Source organism: Lithobates pipiens, unplaced genomic scaffold (assembly GCF_037356315.1).
Source record: "Lithobates pipiens isolate NorthernLeopardFrog02 unplaced genomic scaffold, aLitPip1_a1.2 Scaffold_1, whole genome shotgun sequence".
NCBI lineage: Eukaryota > Metazoa > Chordata > Amphibia > Anura > Ranidae > Lithobates > Lithobates pipiens.
Genome location: NW_027507685.1, coordinates 139573774 through 139596225, shown reverse-complemented (window position 1 = coordinate 139596225; position 22452 = coordinate 139573774). Strand labels below are relative to the sequence as shown.

The 22452-nt window shown below is 42.7% G+C and overlaps 1 protein-coding gene across 2 annotated transcripts in view; it reads left to right on the top strand.

Moving 5' to 3' along the window:
- Window positions 1-22452, top strand: part of CFAP77 (cilia and flagella associated protein 77) — a 316699-nt gene that overhangs the window by 148835 nt on the left and 145412 nt on the right. The window contains exon 1 of one of the 2 annotated variants that reach the window (XM_077477740.1): window positions 7040-7198. The exons of the other annotated variant lie outside the window; for it this stretch is intronic. Within the exon in view, the coding sequence (XP_077333866.1) occupies window positions 7157-7198 (42 nt within the window). The 5' untranslated portion in view covers window positions 7040-7156. Of the gene's footprint in view, window positions 1-7039; window positions 7199-22452 lie in introns of those variants that run through there. 2 annotated transcript variants of the gene reach the window in all.

The following is a 22452-nucleotide window of genomic DNA, read 5'->3' as shown; positions in this document are numbered from 1 at the left end:
GTATAAATCTCCCCATCTCATAAGCTGCACAGCAAGATCATGTAAATGCAAATGAGGCCTTGAATTCAAGCTGTCGTCGGAGGAGGAGGAATGGCCGCGTCCCTAGCCATATAGCGTGCCTCTATATGGAAAGCTCAGGATGCGGAAAGTCAAAGGTATCGAGAGGCTGCTTTTTGATCAGTCACTGGGGCAACCTTTGAGCTGCTGCCCAAAAGCAACCACCCAAATTTCATCTTTCACTAGAGCAGAACTCCGTTGGAAAAAGTGGTATCTTTGTAAGTGTTTCTTTTATTATTTATTCTGCTAGGACTCCCCAGAATAAACCAGCTAATGCTTCCTTTTTGCTCATCCAGTAACTTCAAACCATGGCAAGTGATCCCTCTCTTTACCACCTGCATGGATCATAAGGCTTCTCGTCCTGTCTCCCAGTGTGGTTGGCCCAGTGGCGCAGGTGGTGCCTGGGAATACGCGTCATTCAATGGTAACACACCATGTATAAGTTATAATGTATAACATATTTATTTCTACTTGAATCAGGGCATATCATACCAACATCATTCCTGGGTAACATAATAACAATAAGCTTCATTCCAGGGCACTTCCTAACCAAAGCATGCCCAGATTTTCTTTGGGAGGATGGGCACGCTATGGAACCCAAAATAAAGTAAAATGCTACCGAAATAACTACTACTGGCTGCCATTTTTTTTTTAAATCCAAACCTGTGCTGGTCAAAATGCAAAGCTAACAATTGTTGACCTCCTTTTGGGAATACAAGTTGCTTGTTGAATTCCCTGATCTCGAACAAGCATGCAACAAGAAAAGCCACAAGTACCAATCTACATACTTCTTCCAGGTTGGTATATTACAAATACTTCAAACCACTGCATCATTATAACTGCCATGGATATAGCAAGTATAAAACGGCAATCTACTATTAATCTCCGAAAGGGACGAAATGCAACTGAGGCGTTCTCTACAGGTGGAGAACAGAAGCTAAAGTCAGCTTTTACCCATCTCATTAACATTTATGTAACAGGGAGTTGGTGTCTGTGTGTACGGCCACCATTTTGTTGAAGTCTACAAGTTTATAAAATTTATTAAAGCACCTATTGCATCATTTCAAAGATGGAGCCCAATTGGTTGCTTTGGGCAACAGGTCCATTTGACTCGGGATTGCTTTACTATTCTAAATGGAGCAGATATTACTGAAGAAGAGGTGAAGCATTTGTCTAGCTTTTAGGGGTCTATTTATGCGACTTTCACTGAACATTCTCTGGGGAGAATCTTCCAGTTCCATATGTTATAAATGATAGTGATTAATTCTTCACCAAAGAAAGTTTTTGTTAAAAGTCACATTCGCTGCTATATACTGTACATAGACCTATCATTGTCATTATCACTACCCACAGAATAACCTGTAGTTGACTGCCCCCTCTATTAGAGATACATGGAACAACTGGAGGTAAGTGTGTAGGCAGATGTAGTCTTTTTTCTACATGGCAGGTGGTGCTCTTCCACAGCGGCCCTGTTGCTAGAAAGTCAGGAGGAACAAGTAGTTTCCTGGGTCACTGGGGAAACTATCCTATAGGATGCTGCCTTCCCGTGTGACTCAAGCAGCCATCTTAGGTCAGGCAGAGCCTATTTAGGGCCCCGGCTCCTGGGGTTTTGCATGCTTTGGAGAGTGGACAGAGTAAGGACAGGTACCCCATCTGTGAGGGACAGTGACAGCGCTAGGGAAAGTTGTTAGATAGTATTGAGGTTAGTGACAGTTCATTTAATCTAACCAATATATTACAGGAACTCTTGTGGTCCTAATAGATAACCATCAACATAAATATAAATGATTTAATGTGAGTGCACTGTATGATGTTATGATTTGAATAAATTCACAGTGCACTCACATTAAATCAGGGGATCCCCTGATGAAGTCATGTGACTGTGATGTAACGCGTAGGGTGTGAGTGGAGGCATACCGGAAGTGACGTGATTGTGGAACGAGCTCGGAGCTTGTGGATATACGCTGTTACCCGTTTTTTTAATGTGAATGTACTGTATAATGTTATGATTTTAATAAATTAATTCTAAGTTACTACACTACAAGAAAGCTCTTCTTCCTTTAATTTTACGCATTTGGGAGGACATTAGAGGGAACCCCCTGGGAGAAAACAGAGTCACAACATATGTGAGCGCAAATCATCAGAAACAACTATAGAGGACCCCAAGAGGTGACTACACACCAGTATACAGTCCAAGGAAACATAGGCTATGCTGATTTAATACTTACCTGAGGTGAGAGGCTAGAGAGCATGGAGGTGATGTAGGAGCAAGATTGTCACCTATATTATGAATAATCACCACTAAGGGTGTGGTGATATTGTGCACTACCTCACAAAAAGGACTTTTTTTTATAAGGACTTGTATCGATGGGCATGCACTATGATGTTGTTTAGATTTGTGTGTGTCCAGCCTTGTGACACAAGTTATTACCGTATTTATCGGTGTATAACACGCGCCGGTGTATAACACGCACCCCAAGTTTAGGAGGGAATTTTAAGGATAAAAACTTTTAGGAGGGAAGTTTAAGGGAAAAAAAAACTTACAATTAAATGCCCATCAATGTAGCCTTATCAGTGTCCATCTGCAGCCTTGTCCATCATTGCAGCCTTATCAGTGTCATCTGCAGCCTTGTCCATCATTGCAGCCTTGTCAGTGTCATCTGCAGCCTTGTCCATCATTGCAGCCTTGTCAGTGTCATCTGCAGCCTTGTCCACCATTGCAGCCTTGTCATGCAGCCTTATGCAGCCTTGTCCACCATTGCAGCCTTGTCATGCAGCCTTATGCAGCCTTGTTCACCATTGCAGCCTTGTCATGCAGCCTTATGCAGCCTTGTCCACCATTGCAGCCTTGTCATGCAGCCTTATGCAGCCTTGTCCACCATTGCAGCCTTATGCAGCCTTGTCCACCATTGCAGCCTTGTCCTTGCCTCTTTTTTATTTTTTTTAAATGCCGCCACCGAGATACAGAGCCGAATGTGTATCTCGGCGGTGCGCGCTAGTTCTCGGCGGCCTCCGGCCGCCTTCGGCTCTTCTCGGCAGCTTTCGGCTGCCTTCGGCCAAAGCCGCCTTGAAGAGCTGAAGGTGGCTGAAAGCCACCCAGAGGTTCAGAACTGCAGGGGATCGCCGTATAACACGCATCCGCGATTTCCCCCGGCTTTTAAGGGGAAAAAAGTAGGGGGGCAATAAATATGGTATTTATGCACTAGGATCACTTTTATTACATGTTTTGGATCATTATTTATCTTGCATGTTTATACGCCTATTTTCTATTGCTGCTTTAACAGTGTGAAGAGTGTGGCGATCTCTGGATGACTAGGGGCATCACAGAGTGATTGCTTTTAGCCTTGAGGTTACACCCAGTAACGTTCAATTGGTTTATGCACTGAAGTCACTTTATATTTATTTTGATGGTTATCTATTAGGAGTGACTAGCTAGGTTTACGTCACATATTGGTTAGATTGAGTTATCTGTCAGCACCTCACTACTTTCTAACAATATATTTATGAATAGTCAAGGATAAGCCATTTAAGTGAAGGTGGCAGGCTTGCTATACATTTTTTTTACCCTACACACAGAGTTGTAGCGTGAAATTAACACATAACAAATAGCGCTAGGGAAAGGTTTCTGGTGAGGAGAGTAAGCATAGGGCCTCTGCTCTTCTGGACATTGTCCCGATTGGGAGCAGAGGGGCAGCCAGCTTTTGGTCTCCTCTCAACAGACACTGTCATTTCAGCTTGAATCCACTCTTGTCACACTACTGAAATGTGAGTGTGCCCGGCTGGGTGGCCTTCCCATCGGGTTGTTGTGAACTGTTGCTGCATTTCTTCAATACAAGTTTTATTGCATCCGCTTGTGTAAATTTTTGTCTCTGCGCCACGCTGCACCCCACCTAAAAGTGTACTGTGGAGAGATGGAGGTAGATGGATCATGCTCCCACAATTCAGTGCAAGGTGCATGAATGGTCAATCACCAGGCACCAATGTTGCCATGTGGTTGTGCAAAAAGCACCCATAGTCTTGTGAAAGGCCCCAATAAATTAACTTGTAGCTTACATAGGCCATCTTCTTTTTGCTGCAGTGGTCCAACAGGGAAGCAAATAGAAGATGAGTAGAAGCCATGGGGGACAAACACGGGTTCCCTTTAAAGTCTATGGGGAGCCAAACAGATGTCATCCCTCACAAGTAACTTAAGCACAAAAGGTTTAACATGATCCAAACTCTTATACACTACCTAATTAAATACACATTGTTACTGAAGTTTGTCCTCACTTTCATGTCAGATGGAATTGGTGGGCTTCAGCAGCTCAGTAACTTTTTGAAAAGTTAAAGATCTGAGTTGACATAGCTACACAATGACATGAAAAGGTGCCAACTTAATGGAACAACAAACCCGCTCCATGTTTTAAACATCTGGGAGGTGATCACACGCTACACCCTGGGAATGGCCAAAAATCCCTTAACAATTAAAGGGACAGGGAAAGAATACACTCTGTACTGGTATTTAAAAGCACAGAGCAAAAAAAAAAGAATGATAAATCTCCAAAGCAAACGAACATGGTAACAAGGGAAGACAATGATGAGGTTCCTTTTCTTATTTAGTCTTCAAATGAACTGCCTTTGTTTGCTGGGGTTGCTGTCTGTAGGATTAAGGGAGATCAGTTGGTTGGCTGTGTTTGCTGATCATCTCCATGGTGAAGTCTTCAGGGGATTGGCATTGTCCCACAGCCATACGGGATAGACGGAGATGTGCCCTCGCCTACGTCACATTTCTTTCATGTCGATGGTTTGCAAGGTTCAGTGGCCAAATTGATGGAGATTTGCAGGCTGTGGATCCGAGGATGAATTAATAATGGATTGGATAAGTTTAATGAGTGAACCTCCAAAGAATTTCCTATGTTAACCTTTGATGTTACTCACCATTGAGTGAGACTCGCTCTAAATGAGTGTGACTTTGGAAATCTGTATGCGGCAATCCCTAGACTCCATTCTGCTTATGGTCTGATGAGTCCTTCTGGCTTGATTCATAATTCATAAAAGATATTCTGATCTTATAGAAATTCCCAATATCCAGTCCAGCTGATCTTATAGAATTCTATAGGTGATGAATAAGCTATGATAACGTAGTAACATCATTCCCACCAAAATTCCTTAAGAATGTTCACCAAGCGTAAAAAAAGTATATATTGGTTCTATGTTTAATAATGCATAAATATTTATTTATTTATTTATTTATTGGTAAATTTAAAGCTAGCTGTGGGTATACAACTAAATATAAAGCTGAAATCCCTATATGGAATCTGTTTGCCTAACTCAGGGTTTGTATTTCTCTCCATCCAGTCCTGAAATGTACACAGCCCTGCCAAATAGGACATCTGGACTAGTGAGCCCACTTTCCTCAACTGGGTTTAAAAGGTTCACAAGACACTCCCACAATACACTTACTTCCTTGGATGATGATCTTTCACTGCCCATTCTAGCTAATGTAGCGGTCTGGGCATTTGAAAATGGCGCTTTTCTGCACCCTTCTTCCTTCCAGGATGCCGTACTCAGAGATATTCTTATTGGTAAGCGCGGTCCTGTGACGGCACTGACCAATGACTACTCACCATTGCAAGGATTATGATGCTACACTAGCTGATGTGGATGACAGAAGACAATCTTTAAAGGAGATAAGGGGGTGGAGACGAGGGGTGTGAGGAGGGTATAGTGAATTAGTTCACTTTTTCAAATTTTGTGAAAAAGTGAACTAATCCTTTAAGACAGGGGTGTCCAAACTTTTTTAAAAGAGGGCCAGATTTGATGAAGTGAACATGCACGAGGGCCGACCATTGAACCATGAAAATTCTGTCTGCGTGTTCGTTCAAGCACTAATACACTGCCCAGCAAGAATTCTCTTGCCTCTGCTCTTTAGGGGTACCATTAATTCTTAATGGTACCCCACACATTGGAAAACGTGGAGTTCTTTTGGTGCAGTTCAATAAAAAATAAATTAAAAAAAGATTGGGGACTTCTTTCCCTGCATTTTTGTAAGTAGGGAAGTCCATTGAAATGAATGGGCTTCCCTACACGCAGTACGCAGCCACACAGATGTGAACCAAGGGCTTGTTCACATGTCAGGTTGGAGGGGCAGTAAAACTACATGGTTAAGCTGTTTTTACCACCCCCAACTTCTCCCCCTTTAGCTGCAGAGGGAACAGTTGGGGGTGTACACATGATATGGCTGCAGCTGGAGGTATACCCAGGGTGAATGGGCCTGCACTGCAACTACCCCGCAACTGTGTGCATTGCACAGTTGCGGTATAGTGATGCTGCATTTACGGGCTTAAGACAGGTGGTGAGGAGGCAACATAATGCCTCTTTACCGCCTTTCAAATGCCTCTGAAAAGAGATCTGTGCATGGATTGCTTTGCAGAGGAGCAGCAGTCCTGGCTGCTATCACACACAAGCCCTACAAAAGCAGTTCTGATAGTACAGGAATGGGGGGGGGGGGGGGTCTGGATTAAAAGTAACATACACACAGACAGACACACAGACACATACAGACAGACAGACACATGCAGACAGACACATGCAGACAGACACATGCAGACAGACACATGCAGACAGACAGACACACACAGACAGACAGACACACACACACAGACACACACACACACAGACAGACACACACAAACACAGACAGACAGACACACACACACACAGACAGACACACACACACACACAGACAGACACACACAGACAGACACACACACACAGACAGACACACACACACACACACAGACAGACACACACAGACATACACACACAGACATACACACACAGACATACACATACACATACATACAGACACACATACATGAATAAAGCACTTTTAAAATGAATGTAACTTCTAGCACAGGTACTGCACTGTAGGGGGAAGCAGAGAGCACAGCACACTTCCCTGCATTTTACTTTCACTTTTGGGGTTGAGGAGCTTCTCACAGTGCTGATGTAAGGCTCAGCAGGGGATCGCACATCTGACAGCGTGATTGGCCCGCAGGCCGGACATTGGACATGCCTGCTTTAAGAAATAAATCAGGGACTGGCCGAATTTCGATCCATGCACGGGCACCTTGGTTGTACAAAAGTCTACTGGGTAAAGGTAAAGGGGCAACGGGATTTTTCTTGGCACCAATAGGACATTACACCAATTAGGAGATTAAAAACATATAATTTGTATTTTTATAAATAACATAACAAAAGGATTTTTGGATAAAAAGAAACATATATATATATATATATATAAGAAATCCCTCTTATTTGGCTGTACTATGACCACACAAGTGATGCCAACTGGTACCAGAAAATATGTGAATACATGATGAAGATGTCATGTCCACCTTCATCATCGTGAAGGTGGACTTGAATGCCCGCTTCTTCAAGAGTATAACGAGGGAATGAAAGTCTACAACAGAAACAAAATATACAAAATAATACTAATAACAGATGATTATTGTAAATTGCTCAAAAGAGTAGCAGAAGGTTCTAAAGGTCTACAGTTACTGGAGGTGGTAGCTAACCCCAATTAGCTGCCACCTCCAGCAATTGCATACCGCCCAACTTTTTGCGGTAGGAAAGAGGGACACCTATTAGCAAAGGTATGTAGGCATAGGAACCACTCCCTGCCATACCTCCTTAACAGACAATTACACAAAAAATGATTCTTTAAACCCAGAAGGGCATTTTTTTTTAAACCCCTACTATTCCTTTATATTGGCTTTTGAAAATGACCAATGCAGAAAATTAGAAATTGGATGAAAGGTTTAGCACTGGGAAACCCCTTTTTTAAAAAAAAATAGTGCATTTTATATACAACTATATCGATCGAACCAAAATGAGGGACAAATGAGGAGGAAAGAGGGACAGAGGGACTTCCAGATCAGGGACAGTCCCTCCAAATCAGGGACAGTTGGGAGCTATGCAACTGCCTAGTCGAATCCCATTACTTGCACTATTTTCATTTAAAACATAAATGTAATTACTTTTAATGAATACATAACTGCATTGATTGGTATTTTATATATCTACCTGGATTAGATAGTAACCTGGGGGAATACTGTACACTATACCATACATTAAGAGGTCATTTTATAGGAAAAGCCTATAAGAGATCCACTCTCTTCTTCAGGTCATATCTGTACTAATAGATAGAGATTTCACAAAAATGCCAAGACATATTCTACAGTTAAAGTGTATCTGATGCAAAAACAAAACATTTCATGTTTTGCCATTTACCAGTCCTTAGATGTGGTGGCTGCATTCCCTTTCTTTTTACAGGTTTTCCCCCATTTTCACCTGGTGAGTGCTATCCTAGAGTGACACTGCTTACTCACTGTACTGTATCTAATGGGGAGCAGCATTGTTTCCTTTTGCCACTCACTCCTTTTTTTTTTTTACTACAAAACACATCCTGCTCTCCCTTATCTCTATAACATAGGGGAAGTTGTTCTGTAGTTCAGAGGACTGGGAAGGCTGGGAAGATTGTTTGAGATTTTGGGTCAGTACTGTACACAGGTGACAGAGTGACAAGGACACTGTGCTTTCAGAAAATGTTCTTAGTCTAAAAAAAAAAGAAGAAAACAGGCACCACATCTAAGGACTGGCAAGCTTTTATGTTTTTGTTGTTGGGCTGACATACACTTTAAGAAGTAATGTGTTAGGACCCATTCACACCAGTGTGTGCACATTATGATATATAACACTCACTGTGTATGTTGTGTAGAGGTGGTGCAGTACATTGCTACAATGTATCACACTGTTTACCCTTTTTTTGTGCTTGATAAACTGTTGCAAAAATATTGTGTAACATAAACCAAAATGTTGTTCTACAGTTTCTCTGATTTCAGAAAATATACACTACATTAACAAAAGTATTGGGGCGCCTGCCTTTACTCGCACATGAACTTTTTGGCATCCCAGTCTTATGCCCCATACAAACGATCGGACATTCCGACAACAAAATCCATGGATTTTATCTGACGGATGTTGGCTCAAACTTGTCTTGCATACACACGGTCACACAAAGTTGTCGGAATTTCCGAACGTCAAGAAGGCGGTGACGTACGATGAGCCAAGAAAATTGAAGTTCAATAGCCAGTGCTGCTCTTCTGCTTGATTCCGAGCATGCGTGGCACTTTGTGCGTCGGAATTGTGTACACAAGATCGGAATTTGCGCGAACGGATTTTGTTGTCGGAAAATTTGAGAACCAGATCTCAAAATTTGTGTGATGGAAATTCCGATAGAAACTGTCCGATGGAGCCTACACAAGGTCGGAATTTCCGACAACAAGCTCTGATCGCATATTTTACGCCGGAAAGTCCGACCGTGTGTACGGGGTATTAGTCTGTAGGGTTCAGTGTTAAGTTGGCCCACCCTTTGCGGCTATAACAACTTTAACTCTTCTGGGAAGGCTTATGCCCCGTACACACGAGAGGACTTAAGTCCGACAGACTTCCAAAGGAGTTCCGTCGGAGTTCTGCTGGAATTCCGACGGAGTTCTGACAGACTTTTCGGCTGAACGGACTTGGCCACACACAATCACACTAAACTCCGACGGATTCGAACGTGATGACGTACGACTGGACTCGAATAAGGAAGTTCATAGCCAGTAGCCAATAGCTGCCCTAGCGTCGGTTTTAGTCCGTCGGAGTAGCATACACACGAGCGGAGTTTTCGAAGGGGACCGGGTCCGGCGGAGTTCCTTCGGGAAAATTTGAAGCATGTTCCATATTCTAAAGTCCGTCAGACTTTGGTGAATCAAAAGTCCGTTGCAGCCCACACACGATCGGATAGTCTGACGGACTCGGTCCTTCGGACTTTGGATGTTGAAAAGTCCGCTCGTGTGTACGCGGCATTAGGAGTGTGTCTATGGGAATGTTTGACCATTCTTGCAGAAGCACATTTGTGAGGTCAAGCACTGATGTTGGACGAGAAGGCCTGGCTCACATTCTCTGTTCTAATTCATCCCAAAGATGTTCTATTGGGTTGAGGTCAGGACTGTGCAGGGCAGTCAAGTTCCTCCACCCCAAACTCGCTCATTTATGTCTTTATGGACCTTGCTTTGTGCACTGGTGCACAGCCATGTTGGAACAGGAAGGGGCCATCCCCAAATTGTTCCCATAAATTTGGGAGTATGAAATTGTCCAAAATGTCTTGGTATGCTGACACCTTAGATGTTCCCTTTACTGGAACTAAGGGGCCAAGCCCAACCCCAAGCCCTGAAACACAACCCCACACCATATAATTTGGACCAGTGCACAAAGCAAGGTCCATGAAGACAGCTTGAAGCTTTAAGTGAGCTTGGAGGGGGGGGGGGGGGGGTAGGAACTTGACTGGCCTGCACAGAGTCCTGACCTCAACCTGATACAACACCTTTGGGATGAATTTGAATTACGGTACTCATCTGGCCTAAAATTATTTTTGTGTGCAAAAAATGCTAAATCAGCTCTGACACAGTTCAGTTCAGCCTAGAGAGGGGATTGTACATATGATTTACTACCAGAACAGAAAGAGAGGGAGGGCCTACAATTTATAAAAATGTCAGTAAAACAGAAGTAGAAGGGGAATCTCTCAATGGGGCCCCTTTCCTAATAACAACTTCATACCTCCCTGCCACACCCCACTTAAAGGAGAATAAACCAAAAAAAGGTTAATTAAAGTGGATGTAAACCCATTTTTTTTTTTTTATGTCATAATGTAGAGAAAAACTTTGTCAAATCCCCCCCCCCCTGCTGTTAGTGACAGGTGATTTACATATCTCATGCACTAGCCTAAGAAACATGTATTATTTTTTAATTCCCTCCCACTCCTTTCTTCTGCTGCTCTGCAAGGATTGGCTGATCCACACCTTAGCATGATTGGGAATGCTGAAGTCATGTGGGGACTTTTCTGGGCTTTGGCTGGATGTTAGAGATCATAGCAGAAGTTCAGTGTAAAGCCGCGTACACACGGGCGGACTGTCTGGCCAACTTAGTCCGTCAGACAATCCCACGGACAGTCCGTCATACTTTCGAATGAACGGACTTGACCACACACACCACTTTTTGAGCGGACTAATACGGCGTACTAAGTCCGCCATACTATCCGCCCTACTTTTGAAATGAACGGACTCGCCCACACACGCCATGTGACACCGCCCCTTGTCCCTATATAAGTGGCCGCGCAGTGCGTCCCTGGCATTCCGGCCAGAGAGATCGTCGAGGCAACATCTCCTGGAGAAGAAGAAGAAGAAGAAGAAGAACGGAAGGCGGCGGCGGCAACAGAAGACCGGGCCACCGCCTGTAAAAGAGCTATAAGAAGGCGCGGTGGCCCGGCAGAAGAACCGAAGAGGGGGACAAGACCCCCAAAGTCAGGAGAAGAGGCCGGCGGCGAGGAAGAAAGCCGGACTCCTCCGCTAGCAAAAGAGCTACAAGAAGATAGCGTCCGGCGAGAAGACCCCCGAAGACGGAAGACCCCCGGAGCTGTGCAATAAAGTATTTTATCTCGTGTGTTGTGTTTTTTTTGGTACTTTTATTTTACAGGTGAATGGGTAGGGGTACATTGTACCCCATACTCATTCACATAGGGTGGGGGGCCGGTATCCGGGGGCCCCCTTATTAAAGGGGGCTCCCGGATTCCGATAAGCCCCCCGCCCGCAGACCCCGACAACCAACGGCCAGGGTTGTCGGGAAGAGGCCCTTGTCCTCATCAACATGGGGACAAGGTGCTTTGGGGTGGGGGGGCTGCGCGGCCCCCCCTTCCCCAAGGCACCCCCCATGTTGAGGGCACGCGGCCTGGTACGGCTCAGGAGGGGGGGCGCTCGCTCGCCCCCCTTTCCTGGCCGGCCGGGTAGCGTGCTCGGACAAGGGTCTGTTGTGGACTTGGGGGGGGACCCCACGCCGATTTTTTTCGGCGTTGGGGTTCCCCTTTAAGTCCATACCAGGCGGCGGGGCCAGCGACGTCTCCTTCGCGGGCCCCACCTACCTGGATACTCGCTCGAAATGAGCGGACTTTTCTCCGGGTGGGAAAAGTCCGCTCATTTCAAAAGTACGGCGGACTGGCATACACACGGGCGGATTGTCCGCCGAAATGCGAGTACGACGGACAGTATTTCGAACATTCCGAAATACTTAGTGCGCCGTACAGCACGCTGAAAAAGTCAGCTGAAGCCCACACACGAGCGGACTGTCCGCTGAAATGTGTTTCGGCGGACTAAGTAGGCCATACAGTCCGCCCGTGTGTACGCGGCATAAGAAATACACAGGAGAAAATGCATGTTGATAAGGGGAGTGTAGAGGTGGGCGGGGAGTCTACTGACATCATGACTCAACCCACTGAGCCCTGGAAAACAGACCCACCCACAAAATCTGGGTCTCATAGCAAACAGATAAGTATACATGCAGGAGGCATGTATATCCTTCTAGATAACCAATATTGCCGTAGTTTAGAAAGGATGAGAGTGGCTTTATATCCACTTTAAATCCACAAGGACTTTTTTTTACCACTACTATTCCTTTATACTGGCTTTTAAAATGTACAAATGCAGCAATTTAGAATTTGGATGAAAGGTTTAGCACTGGAAAACACTTTTTGAAAGATAAAAAGTGCATTTTATATATAGCTATATGGATCTGACAAAAATGAGGGACAAATGAGGGGGGAAGAGGGACAGAGGGGCATGGCTCGAAATCAGGGACAGTCCCTCGAAATCTGGGACAGTTGGGAGCTGTGCAACTTCCTGGTGGGACTTCCTGACTTTTTATTACACCTTTGGAAAGTGAGGTGAAATATTCTCAATGGTGACAAAGACAGCAATGAAAACCCAGGGGGGTTCTAACCCCTCTTCATTAGAAACCAGATTCCATAATTGACCAGCCTCTTACTTCACGTGCCCATTGAGGATGGTGCGGAATGGCCCACGCAATAGAAGTGGAGAGTGAATTTTGTAAAATGATCGATTCTGATGTAAAATGGCACGAATGGCTCTGTAGAGGGAATCTATTAAGATGACTGTCCATTCTCACATCTCAAGCTCCCGTCCTCTGCTGGAAGCGGCTGTCTCCCAGAAGCCATGTTAGTTCTAAGCTAAGACTGTCGCAGTGTAAGTTGCCGCACACGTACGCTCTAATCCTCCAGCCCTGGATGAAATCCTCGCCCGTGACAAGCTGTCGCCCATAGTGACAGGTCTCCTGTAAGCTATCCATCAGTCCTCACTGTGATCCTTCCATTAGATCTTGTGATACCTTACCCTGAACACGATCAGTTTAAAGTGTGCAGCATGGAACATCGCAACTTCTGATCTACAGGCTTATTCCATCCAGGTCAGTCTCTCTAAAGCCGCGTACACACGATCGCATTTTCCGACGGGAAATGTGTGATGACAGGCTGTTGGTGGAAAATCCGACCGTGTGTACGCTCCATCGGACAATTGTTGTCAGATTTTCATGGACAAATGTTGGATCGCAGGTTTTAACATTTTCCGCAGACAAATGCTTGTTGTCGGATTTTCCGAGCGTGTGTACACAAGTCCGTCGGACAAAATTCCAAAGTACAAACACGCATGCTCGGAAGCAAGGACGAGCCAGAAGCGGTCAGTCTTGTAAACTAGCATTCGTAATGGAGAATTAACATTCGTGACATGGCAAACTATGAAATCTCAAAATGCAGAGCACATTCTCTTCTTCAATGGGATAATAATGAAGCTGCTTTGCTGGTGATACTGATGGAGTTATTGCAAACTAATTTTTAAAGGCTTTTTTTTTCTAGTGATATCAAGAAAAATATTATTATGTTTTTTTTTTGTTTTTTGTTTTTTTGGGCACCATCATTATCCCATAGTTTTTAAGTTCAAAGATAGAACTATGCTTGTCAATTTTACATTGTATTTTTTAAAATGTAACCAAATGTATCCAAAACTGTCATTTGAAGTAAAACACACAGCCAAGTAATATTCTACACAATTTTTTTTATTGTGCATTAAAAAAAGAAAACAAATAAAATTAGACATGCTATCTGCCAATAGGACTTAAAGGGGTTGTAAAGGTACATGTTTTTTCACTTTAATGCATTCTATGCATTAAGGTAAAAAAAAATACAACGATTAGCGGCCCCTCAGCCCCCCGTTTACTAATCTGAGCCCTCGAAAGTCCAGCGTTGTGAACGCGTGGGCTTCTCAACCGTGCTTCTCTGCTCTTCGCGGCTTATTCATTGGAGGATTGATAGCAGCACAGCCATTGGCTCCTGCTGCTGCCAATCAATTTAATGACGCGGCGTGTCGGGGGGGGCAGGGCCGAGTGATATAGTCGGCAGCTATAGCTGCCGACTATATCATGGAAGCGCGCCTGCAAGCTAACCCCCTTGGGAGAGCGCTTCCCATAACAGGGGTTAGCTGATACGGGGAGGAGCGGAGACAGCCGCCGAGGGACCCCAGAACATGAGGATTGGCCCACTCTGTGCAAAACAAGCAGTGGTGATAAGTATGACATGTTTGTTATTTTTTTTTTTTTTTTATAAAAGGAACCTTTACAACCCCCTTTAACCAAAAAGTACATTCTATGCATTAAAAAATATAGAAAATATACCAAATCAAATCATTATTCAACCAAAAAATAATGTCAGTAAAAATAATGTCAATAAAGCAATAACTCGAAGGCCAATAACAAATAACAGGTTATCTCCACCGATTCTGCAATGTCTGGTTGGCGAACGGTCGTTCAGAAATGAACTGAAAAGCACGAAATGAAAAGAAAAGCGCAAATGAACACTCACCAAACTTCTACTAACACAAAATTAGCAGAAGGAGCACAAAGGGTGGCGCTAAAGAGCTGAAAAAACACGTAGTACATCACTATGTTCGTGATTGGTGGGCAACAATTGTGTACCGTGTGTATGCAAGACAAGTTTGAGACAAAATTCCACGGTTTTGTTGACCAACAATCCGATCGTGTGTACGAGGCTTAAAGCTGGCTATAACCAATTTTTTTATGAACATTCATTCATACGAATATTCATATGAACATTTGTACAAAAAAAAGAAGTCTTTGTACAGTTGATGACTGAATAAGTGTCATTTGAAAATACTTCAAAAACAAAAACCACATTCACTGTAAGCCCTTGTACACACGGTCGGACATTCCGATGGAAAATGTCCGATCGGACTGTATTGTTGGATAATCCGACCATGTGTGGGCTACATCAGACTGTTTCCGTCGGAATATCCGACTGACAACATGATCCGAGCGGACTTTGTCCGATCGTTTGTAGAGAATTCTGATCGGACAAAGTGCCACGCATGCTCAGATCAAATTCCTAGACCAAAGCTATTGGCTACTAGCCTGAATGTAGTCCTGTCGTAACTAAATAACGTCATCACGTTGCGAACGATCAGATTTTCCGACAACTTTGTCCGACCGTGTGTATGCAACACCAGTTTCGGACAAAATCCGACGGATTTTGTTGTCAGAATGTCCGACCGTGTGTACAAGGGCTAAGAGATGTATTCGTTTGGGAAAAATGTCCATCCTGTTGCTTTGAATTTACTCGTCGCTGCAGTCCAAAGCGAACGTTGACTTGACCACGCTAATGATTAAAAAATCGTACTAACTCTCTTAAAATAGAAAATTTTGAACAATATTCTACTAGTGTATGGTTAGTTTGAGACGGGGCACAAGCATGAAGCCACACAACAGGCATCTTCATAAGGAGATCACCGGTAGCAGCCCCATCCCTCTCATGACAGATGTACTTTAACCACTTAAAGTGATTGTGAAGTCTTGTTTTTTTTAAAGCAGGGCAGCCCAATCCTCTTCATCTTGGACCCCTAGCTGGAGCTCCTGGCTCCTTCTATCTCCTGATTGGCTAACCGAGTTTGATTGACAGCAGGCGGAGCCAATGGCGCCGCTGCTGTGTCTCAGCCATTCAGGATTGAGAGTCTCGGATGACCAAGGCATTCGTGGACATTGCTGGATAGAGAGGGGGCTCTGGTAAGTATTAGGGGGGCTACTACACACAGAAGTTTTTTTTTTTCTTAATGCATATAATGCAATAAGATAAAAAATCTTCTGATTTTACAACCACTTTAACCTCCAAACGGTTTTATCCCCTTCATGACCAGATCATTTTTTGCTATTCAGCAGTTCGCTTTTTTAACTGGCAATTGCACGGTCATGCAACACTGTCCGCAAATTACATTTATATAATACAGCTTTCTTTTAGTGGTATTTGATCACCACTGGCTTTTTTATTTTTTTTATTATATGAATGAAAAAAGATGGACAATTTAGATAAAAAAATGATATTTTCTACTTTCTGTTGTAAAACACATCCAATAAAAAACGAATTTCTTCAAAAAATTTAGGCCAAAATATATTCTGCTACATGTCTTTGGTAAAAAAAGATAAAAATCCCAATAAGTGTATATTAATCGTTTTGTTTGAAAGATCTAGCATCTACAAACTATGGTATACGGTATACATATAAAATAAAGAAATATGTGCCGTGCTAATCTACCTGTTCTGCTATCACAGCAGTAAAAAAGAATGCATAAAGTGTCAATAGTGCTATATGATACTCAACTGTGCAAAATCTAATTCAAAATCTAATTCATAACATAGCTGAAAAATGATAAAAAATACTATACAGTAATGATATATCCTTGTGATATATAAAACCATTCAAGATCTCACACATCAAAATAATAAAAAAATTAATTGTTAAAACCAAGTTCATTACAATAAATCCTGAATAAAGTGACAAAAAAGTGAAAAATAAAGTGCTATAGTGCATACAAACTGTGATGTTCTGACCATATATCACATGGGTCAAAAAAAGGCTTGATAGTGTTATAGATATCGTTTTATAACTATTATACAAAAAAAAGGCCCATTCCAGGGTACTCACTTGGGTCTGGTGCGTCAGAGCACCGCTCTATTCAAAGCTTTAACCACTTCCCGACCGGTGCACGCCGGTGTATGTCGGCAGAATGTCATGGACAGGCAAATGGGCGTACCTGTACGTCCCTTTAAATTTGCCGCTGTGCCATTGCGTTCCTCCGTGAGTCGGATTACGGGTCCCGCGGACTCGATCGCCGCGGGGATACTCACGATTGTCAAATGGGGAGATGCAAATGTAAACAAGCATCTCCCCTTCTGCCTAGTGACAGTGTCACTGATCTCTGCTCCCTATCATTGGGAGCAGAGATCAGTGACGTGTCACACACAGCCACGCCCCCTACAGTTAGGAACATGCCCCAGGACACACAACCCCTACACTGCCACCTAGGGGTTAACCCATTCACTGCCAGTGTCATTTACACAGGAATCAGTGCATTTGTATAGCACTGATTGCAATATAAATGACAATGGTCCCAAAAATGTCCAATGTGTCTGCCATAATGTCACAGTCATGATAAAAATCACAGATCGCCGCCATTACTAGTAAAAAAAAAATTATTAATTAAAAGGCCATAAAATGATCCCCTATTTAGTAAACGCTATAACTTTTGCGCAAACCAATCAATAAACGCTTATTGTGATTTTTTTTTTTACCAAAAATATGTAGAAGAATACGTATTGACCTAAACTAAAGAAAAAAAAAGTTTTTTTATATATTTTTTGGGGGATATTTATTATAGCAAAATGTAGAAAATAATGCGTTTTTTTCAAAATTGTCGCTCTTTTTTTGTTTATAGTGCAAAAAATAAAAACCGAAGGGGTGATCAAATACCACTAAAAGAAAGCTCTATTTGTGGGAAAAAAAGGATGCCAATTTTGTTTTGGACCCACATCGCATGACCATGCAATTGTCAGTTAAAGTGACGCAGTGCCGAATTGCAAAAAAGGGGCTTGGTCCTTTAACTGGAAAATGATCTGGGGCTTAAGTGATTAAACTATGGGTGAAAAAAAATTACATATATGATTCAGTCTGTTTCTAGCGTTAACACAGCAGTTTTAACATTACCTGTTGATCCTGCAAGTAGATTGTTTTTTTTTTACTATTTCCTCTAGGCTGGGTTCGCACATATGCAAAATGAATGCGGGTTCCCCCACATCCAATTCGCATGCCTCACACAGTTCCAGGATGGCTGCAGGCCAGATTGGTCCTGTGTGTGATTGGGTCCAGTTCAGGTGCAAATTCAGGCAAAAATTTGGACCTGAATTGCACCTGAACCGGTGAACAGACAACGGACCCCAGGCACAAACCCACGGCCGCACATATGTGAATGCGGCCTTAGAGCCCCTTCACGCGACATACATTGCAGTTCTTTTTTTCTGCATCAAAAAAGCATGGAAAGTAGGTTATATCGGTTCCAATGGTATCATTCACACCAGCGCAGTGCGTTCCCGTGCTTTTCTTTTCCAGAAAAAAAAGTTCAACACGCTGCTTTTTTCCTCCACAGAACTTTACTGGAATGCACTAAAAAGCATAAAAAAAGCTCTGGACCCCAGTACAGAGAAAAAAGTATCTGGAATGCATCTGGAAATGCATCAAAACGCACTGGAATGCATCAAAAAAGCATTAAAAATGTGCATGCAGAAACGTATCCTGAACGGATCTGGAGGACGTTTATGTGCTATGAACTGGTCATTAATGAGTAACTAAATCCATTGATTAACCTCTTCCCACCCGCGCTATAGCCAAAAATCGTCTGCAGCACGGGCCTAAATTGCCCGGAGGGCATCCATGTACGTCCTCCCATACATGAGCTGCCTGTGCGCCTTCTCTGGGGCTTGGCTGATCACAGATCGGAGTAAGGGGCCGATTCTCTCAATGCAATAGTGACTTTTTTTTACTTCTTTATTACATATTTCTATATTTCCCAGAATAACCTACAACACCATTAAGAATTTATTGAAACTACAGAACCAGAGGATCAGCATGAAAACCCAGAAATGAGAATTTTTCAAAAGGGGGTCAGCACTGGTGTTCTGAATATTAGACTGGTTTCTTTTAATTATTCTGATCCTATGCATCTATACACTTTGAACATACAGTGGGGAATGTAGTGAGAGCTGCCAGCTGTCAATAGACTTGATTGGAATGATCTATTTGATGTACAGCTATGAGTAGAAAATAGCGAGCATTGTATCGTGCATGTCCCAGCTCAAGTGCATCCTCCCCAGTATAATGTAGTGCGTCTCATGGAGTTACTTGGCTGGAATATAGAACAGCTTGACAGCTGTCTCCCTCCGTACACGGCTTCATTAGACCTCGTTAAGATGTCATCCTTGTGCCTCGTACCGCTGCTTCTCCGCTCTAATTAAAACTAGCTCTTGCTACCTTTTCCAGCCTATGCTTATTTTCTCCAGGTGCCTCCTGAAAATTATACCCCTTTTTTTACGACCCAGGATATGAATAAATGGCGGCCTACTTAGGGTTTTGTTTATAGAACCTGTTAGAGAAATATAGCAGATATTCCTAGCAAACAGTGATTTTTATGCAAATTATATTGGCTGATTATTGCCAGTCTGGGACGGTGGGGTTTATTTAAACATCACAATATTCCGTTAACATAAAACAGCCTCCCACTGGAAGATGCCTAGGGTACCATTGGGGATGCGGCTGAATTTTCTTTTGCTAGCACACAATGAAAGTGCTGATCCTTAAAGTGAACCTGTGAGGAAAGAGATGTGAAGGCTGTCATGATTGACCTCCTGAATATGGTAGTCACTTGGCCACCACTGTTTTTAATATTTTGAGTTGATGGCCCAAAATAAGCTTGGAGCACATGAAGTCAGAGTTAAGTCAGAGCTCTTGGTTTGCATGCTTGTTCCAGGTCTGTGGCTCAGAAAGTATTGAGGTTATTAGATCAACATTGCAGCCAGGCAACAAGTATTTTAAGAAGGAAATGTCAGCCTACATCAGTTGTTCTCAACCATATTGCCCTAGAGCAGTGACAGTCAACTTTCTCCATACAAGGTGCCTCAAGTGTGGCCTTCAACATCACTAAAGGTCAACACATAAAATTCATTGAATATTCTCAGAGACAACAGACACACAACAGGATATAGTCAAAGACGATGGGCATGATTTAAGAGATGGTCTGAGACTGTGGACATGATACAGAAGATGGTCAGAGACTGTAGACCTAATGCAGGAAATGCTCAGGGACTTTAGACCTAATGCAGGAGATGGTAAGAGACTAGTAAGATGATACAAGAGTTGATCAGCGATTACAGACATGATACAGGAGAGCTCAGAGACTGCAGACATAATACAGGAGATGGTAAGAGACTGGTGAGGTGATACAAGAGTTGGTCAGAGACTGCAGACATGATACAAGAGATGGTTAGAGACTGCAGACCTGATACAAGAGATGGTCGAACACTGCAAGGATAATACAGGAGATAGTCAGTGGCTACAGACATGATACAGGAGATGGTCAGAGACGGCAGACATGATACAGGAGATGTGGCTGCAGACATCCTACAAGAGATGGTCGGAGACTGTGAACATGCCATAGTTGTTGAAGACTGAAGACATGCTTCAGGAAACAGCCATAGACTGGAGACATTTTGTATGGGACAGCTAGAACACTCTGCTATACCAGGTCAATAGGGAAACACAGATTAGTGCTTGCAGGGACTGCACAAAGTGTCAAAGGCCTGCAGGTTGCGCACCAGGGCCCCAGAGGAATCCTTTGCTAAACACAATTCATTGGAGTCAGTGGAAAAAATGCCCCATACTTTGCGGTCAGTGGGACAAATGTAAGTATGCAAAATAGATCATACCTGGAGTTCAGCTTTAGAAAAAAAACATGATTTTGCTAGCACATGATTGGATGAAGTCAGCACAGCTTCAGCTTATACATTAAAGTGGATGTAAACCCACTCTCATTCTTTCTAAACTACGGCAATATTGGTTATCTAGAAGGATATACATGCCTCCTGCATGTATACTTAACTGTCAAATGTCTCCCCCCTGTCTGCTATGAGACTCGAAAAACTGCAGATTTTGTGGGTGGGTCTGTTTTCCAGGGCTCAGTGGGTGGAGTCATGATGTCAGTAGTCTCCCCGCCCACCTCTACACTCCCCTTATCAACATGCATTTTCTCCTGTGTATTTCTTACACTAATCTTCTGCTATGATTACTAACATCCAGTCAAAACCCAGAAAAGTCCCCACATGACTTTAGCACAGAAGAAAGGAGTGGGAGGGAATTAAAAAATAATGCATGTCTCTTAGGCTAGTGCACGAGATATGTAAATCACCTGTCACTCACAGCAAGGGGGAGGATTTGACAAAGTTTTTCTCTGTCAAGATTTACCTCACTAAACAATAAAAGAGATGGATTAACTCTTTGTGGCAAGACTGGGCTAAAATGATAGGAAATCGTATACTCTACATTATGACATCAACAAAAAAATATATATATTTTTCTGGTTTACATCCATTTTAAGCAGAGGGAATTTTCTTTTTGCAAAATTTATTTTTACTTAGCTTAGTGAATGATGTGAAGTTGTGCTGACTTCAATCAACCCATCACGTGTGAGCAAAACTCTTGTTTTTGTAATTTTCCTTGCTAAATATAGCGCCGCATTACAGCCGAAGCCCACAATGGCCCAGTCTGAAAGTAGCCTTACACTTTTGTTTTAGAGGTTAGATACCTGGTAAGGAGATGTTTCCATCTTGAGCAAAACTGTAAGAAGTTTTTGTTAGAAATTTAATTTTCTTGATGATTGAGAACAGTAGCGATATTTTATATATCATTAAAAGGGTATTTATTTAAAAAGTAAGCCACATATGAAAATGTTCTCTTTCCTAGGCATTAGGGTACTGGCAGGTCTATTTCTGGTTCTCTCCCATTAATTTGTGCTGGGTATTTATGGGACTAGATGGGCTGAACAACTTTGGCTATAGCTAAGGCCAGGATTAGCCAAAACGTGTTACTAGGGGGACACTCTTCTTTTACCTGAGGTATACAAATAAAGGTTTTTACTAGTAGATGGAGTGAGACCTCCTGGATATTGGTGTATACATGAGAATATGGATAAAATACATTATATACTAATATATGTTGTCAAATATAGATACAAACATAGAGGCAGTGAATGGAAACAATATGCTAATAATACACAAGAATAGCTGTCCAATGCATCCTACGTGTAGGCACAAGCTCCATTCTAGTATAACCTATAGAAACACATGTCCAACTCTTCACTCTTTTAGGTACTTGGATGTGACACATTACAAAATATCAACTTTATTATTTAACATGTTTTCTAGCAGTAATTATACTGATTGGCTAAAGGTCTGTACACAGTATACAGTACTGGTTCTGAACAATGGATATTTGCACTTTAACAGGTTCTTCTGAAAGATTCACAGAGTATTGCTTCCTCTAACATTGGCAGTCTATAAAATGTATCATCATGCTTTTAA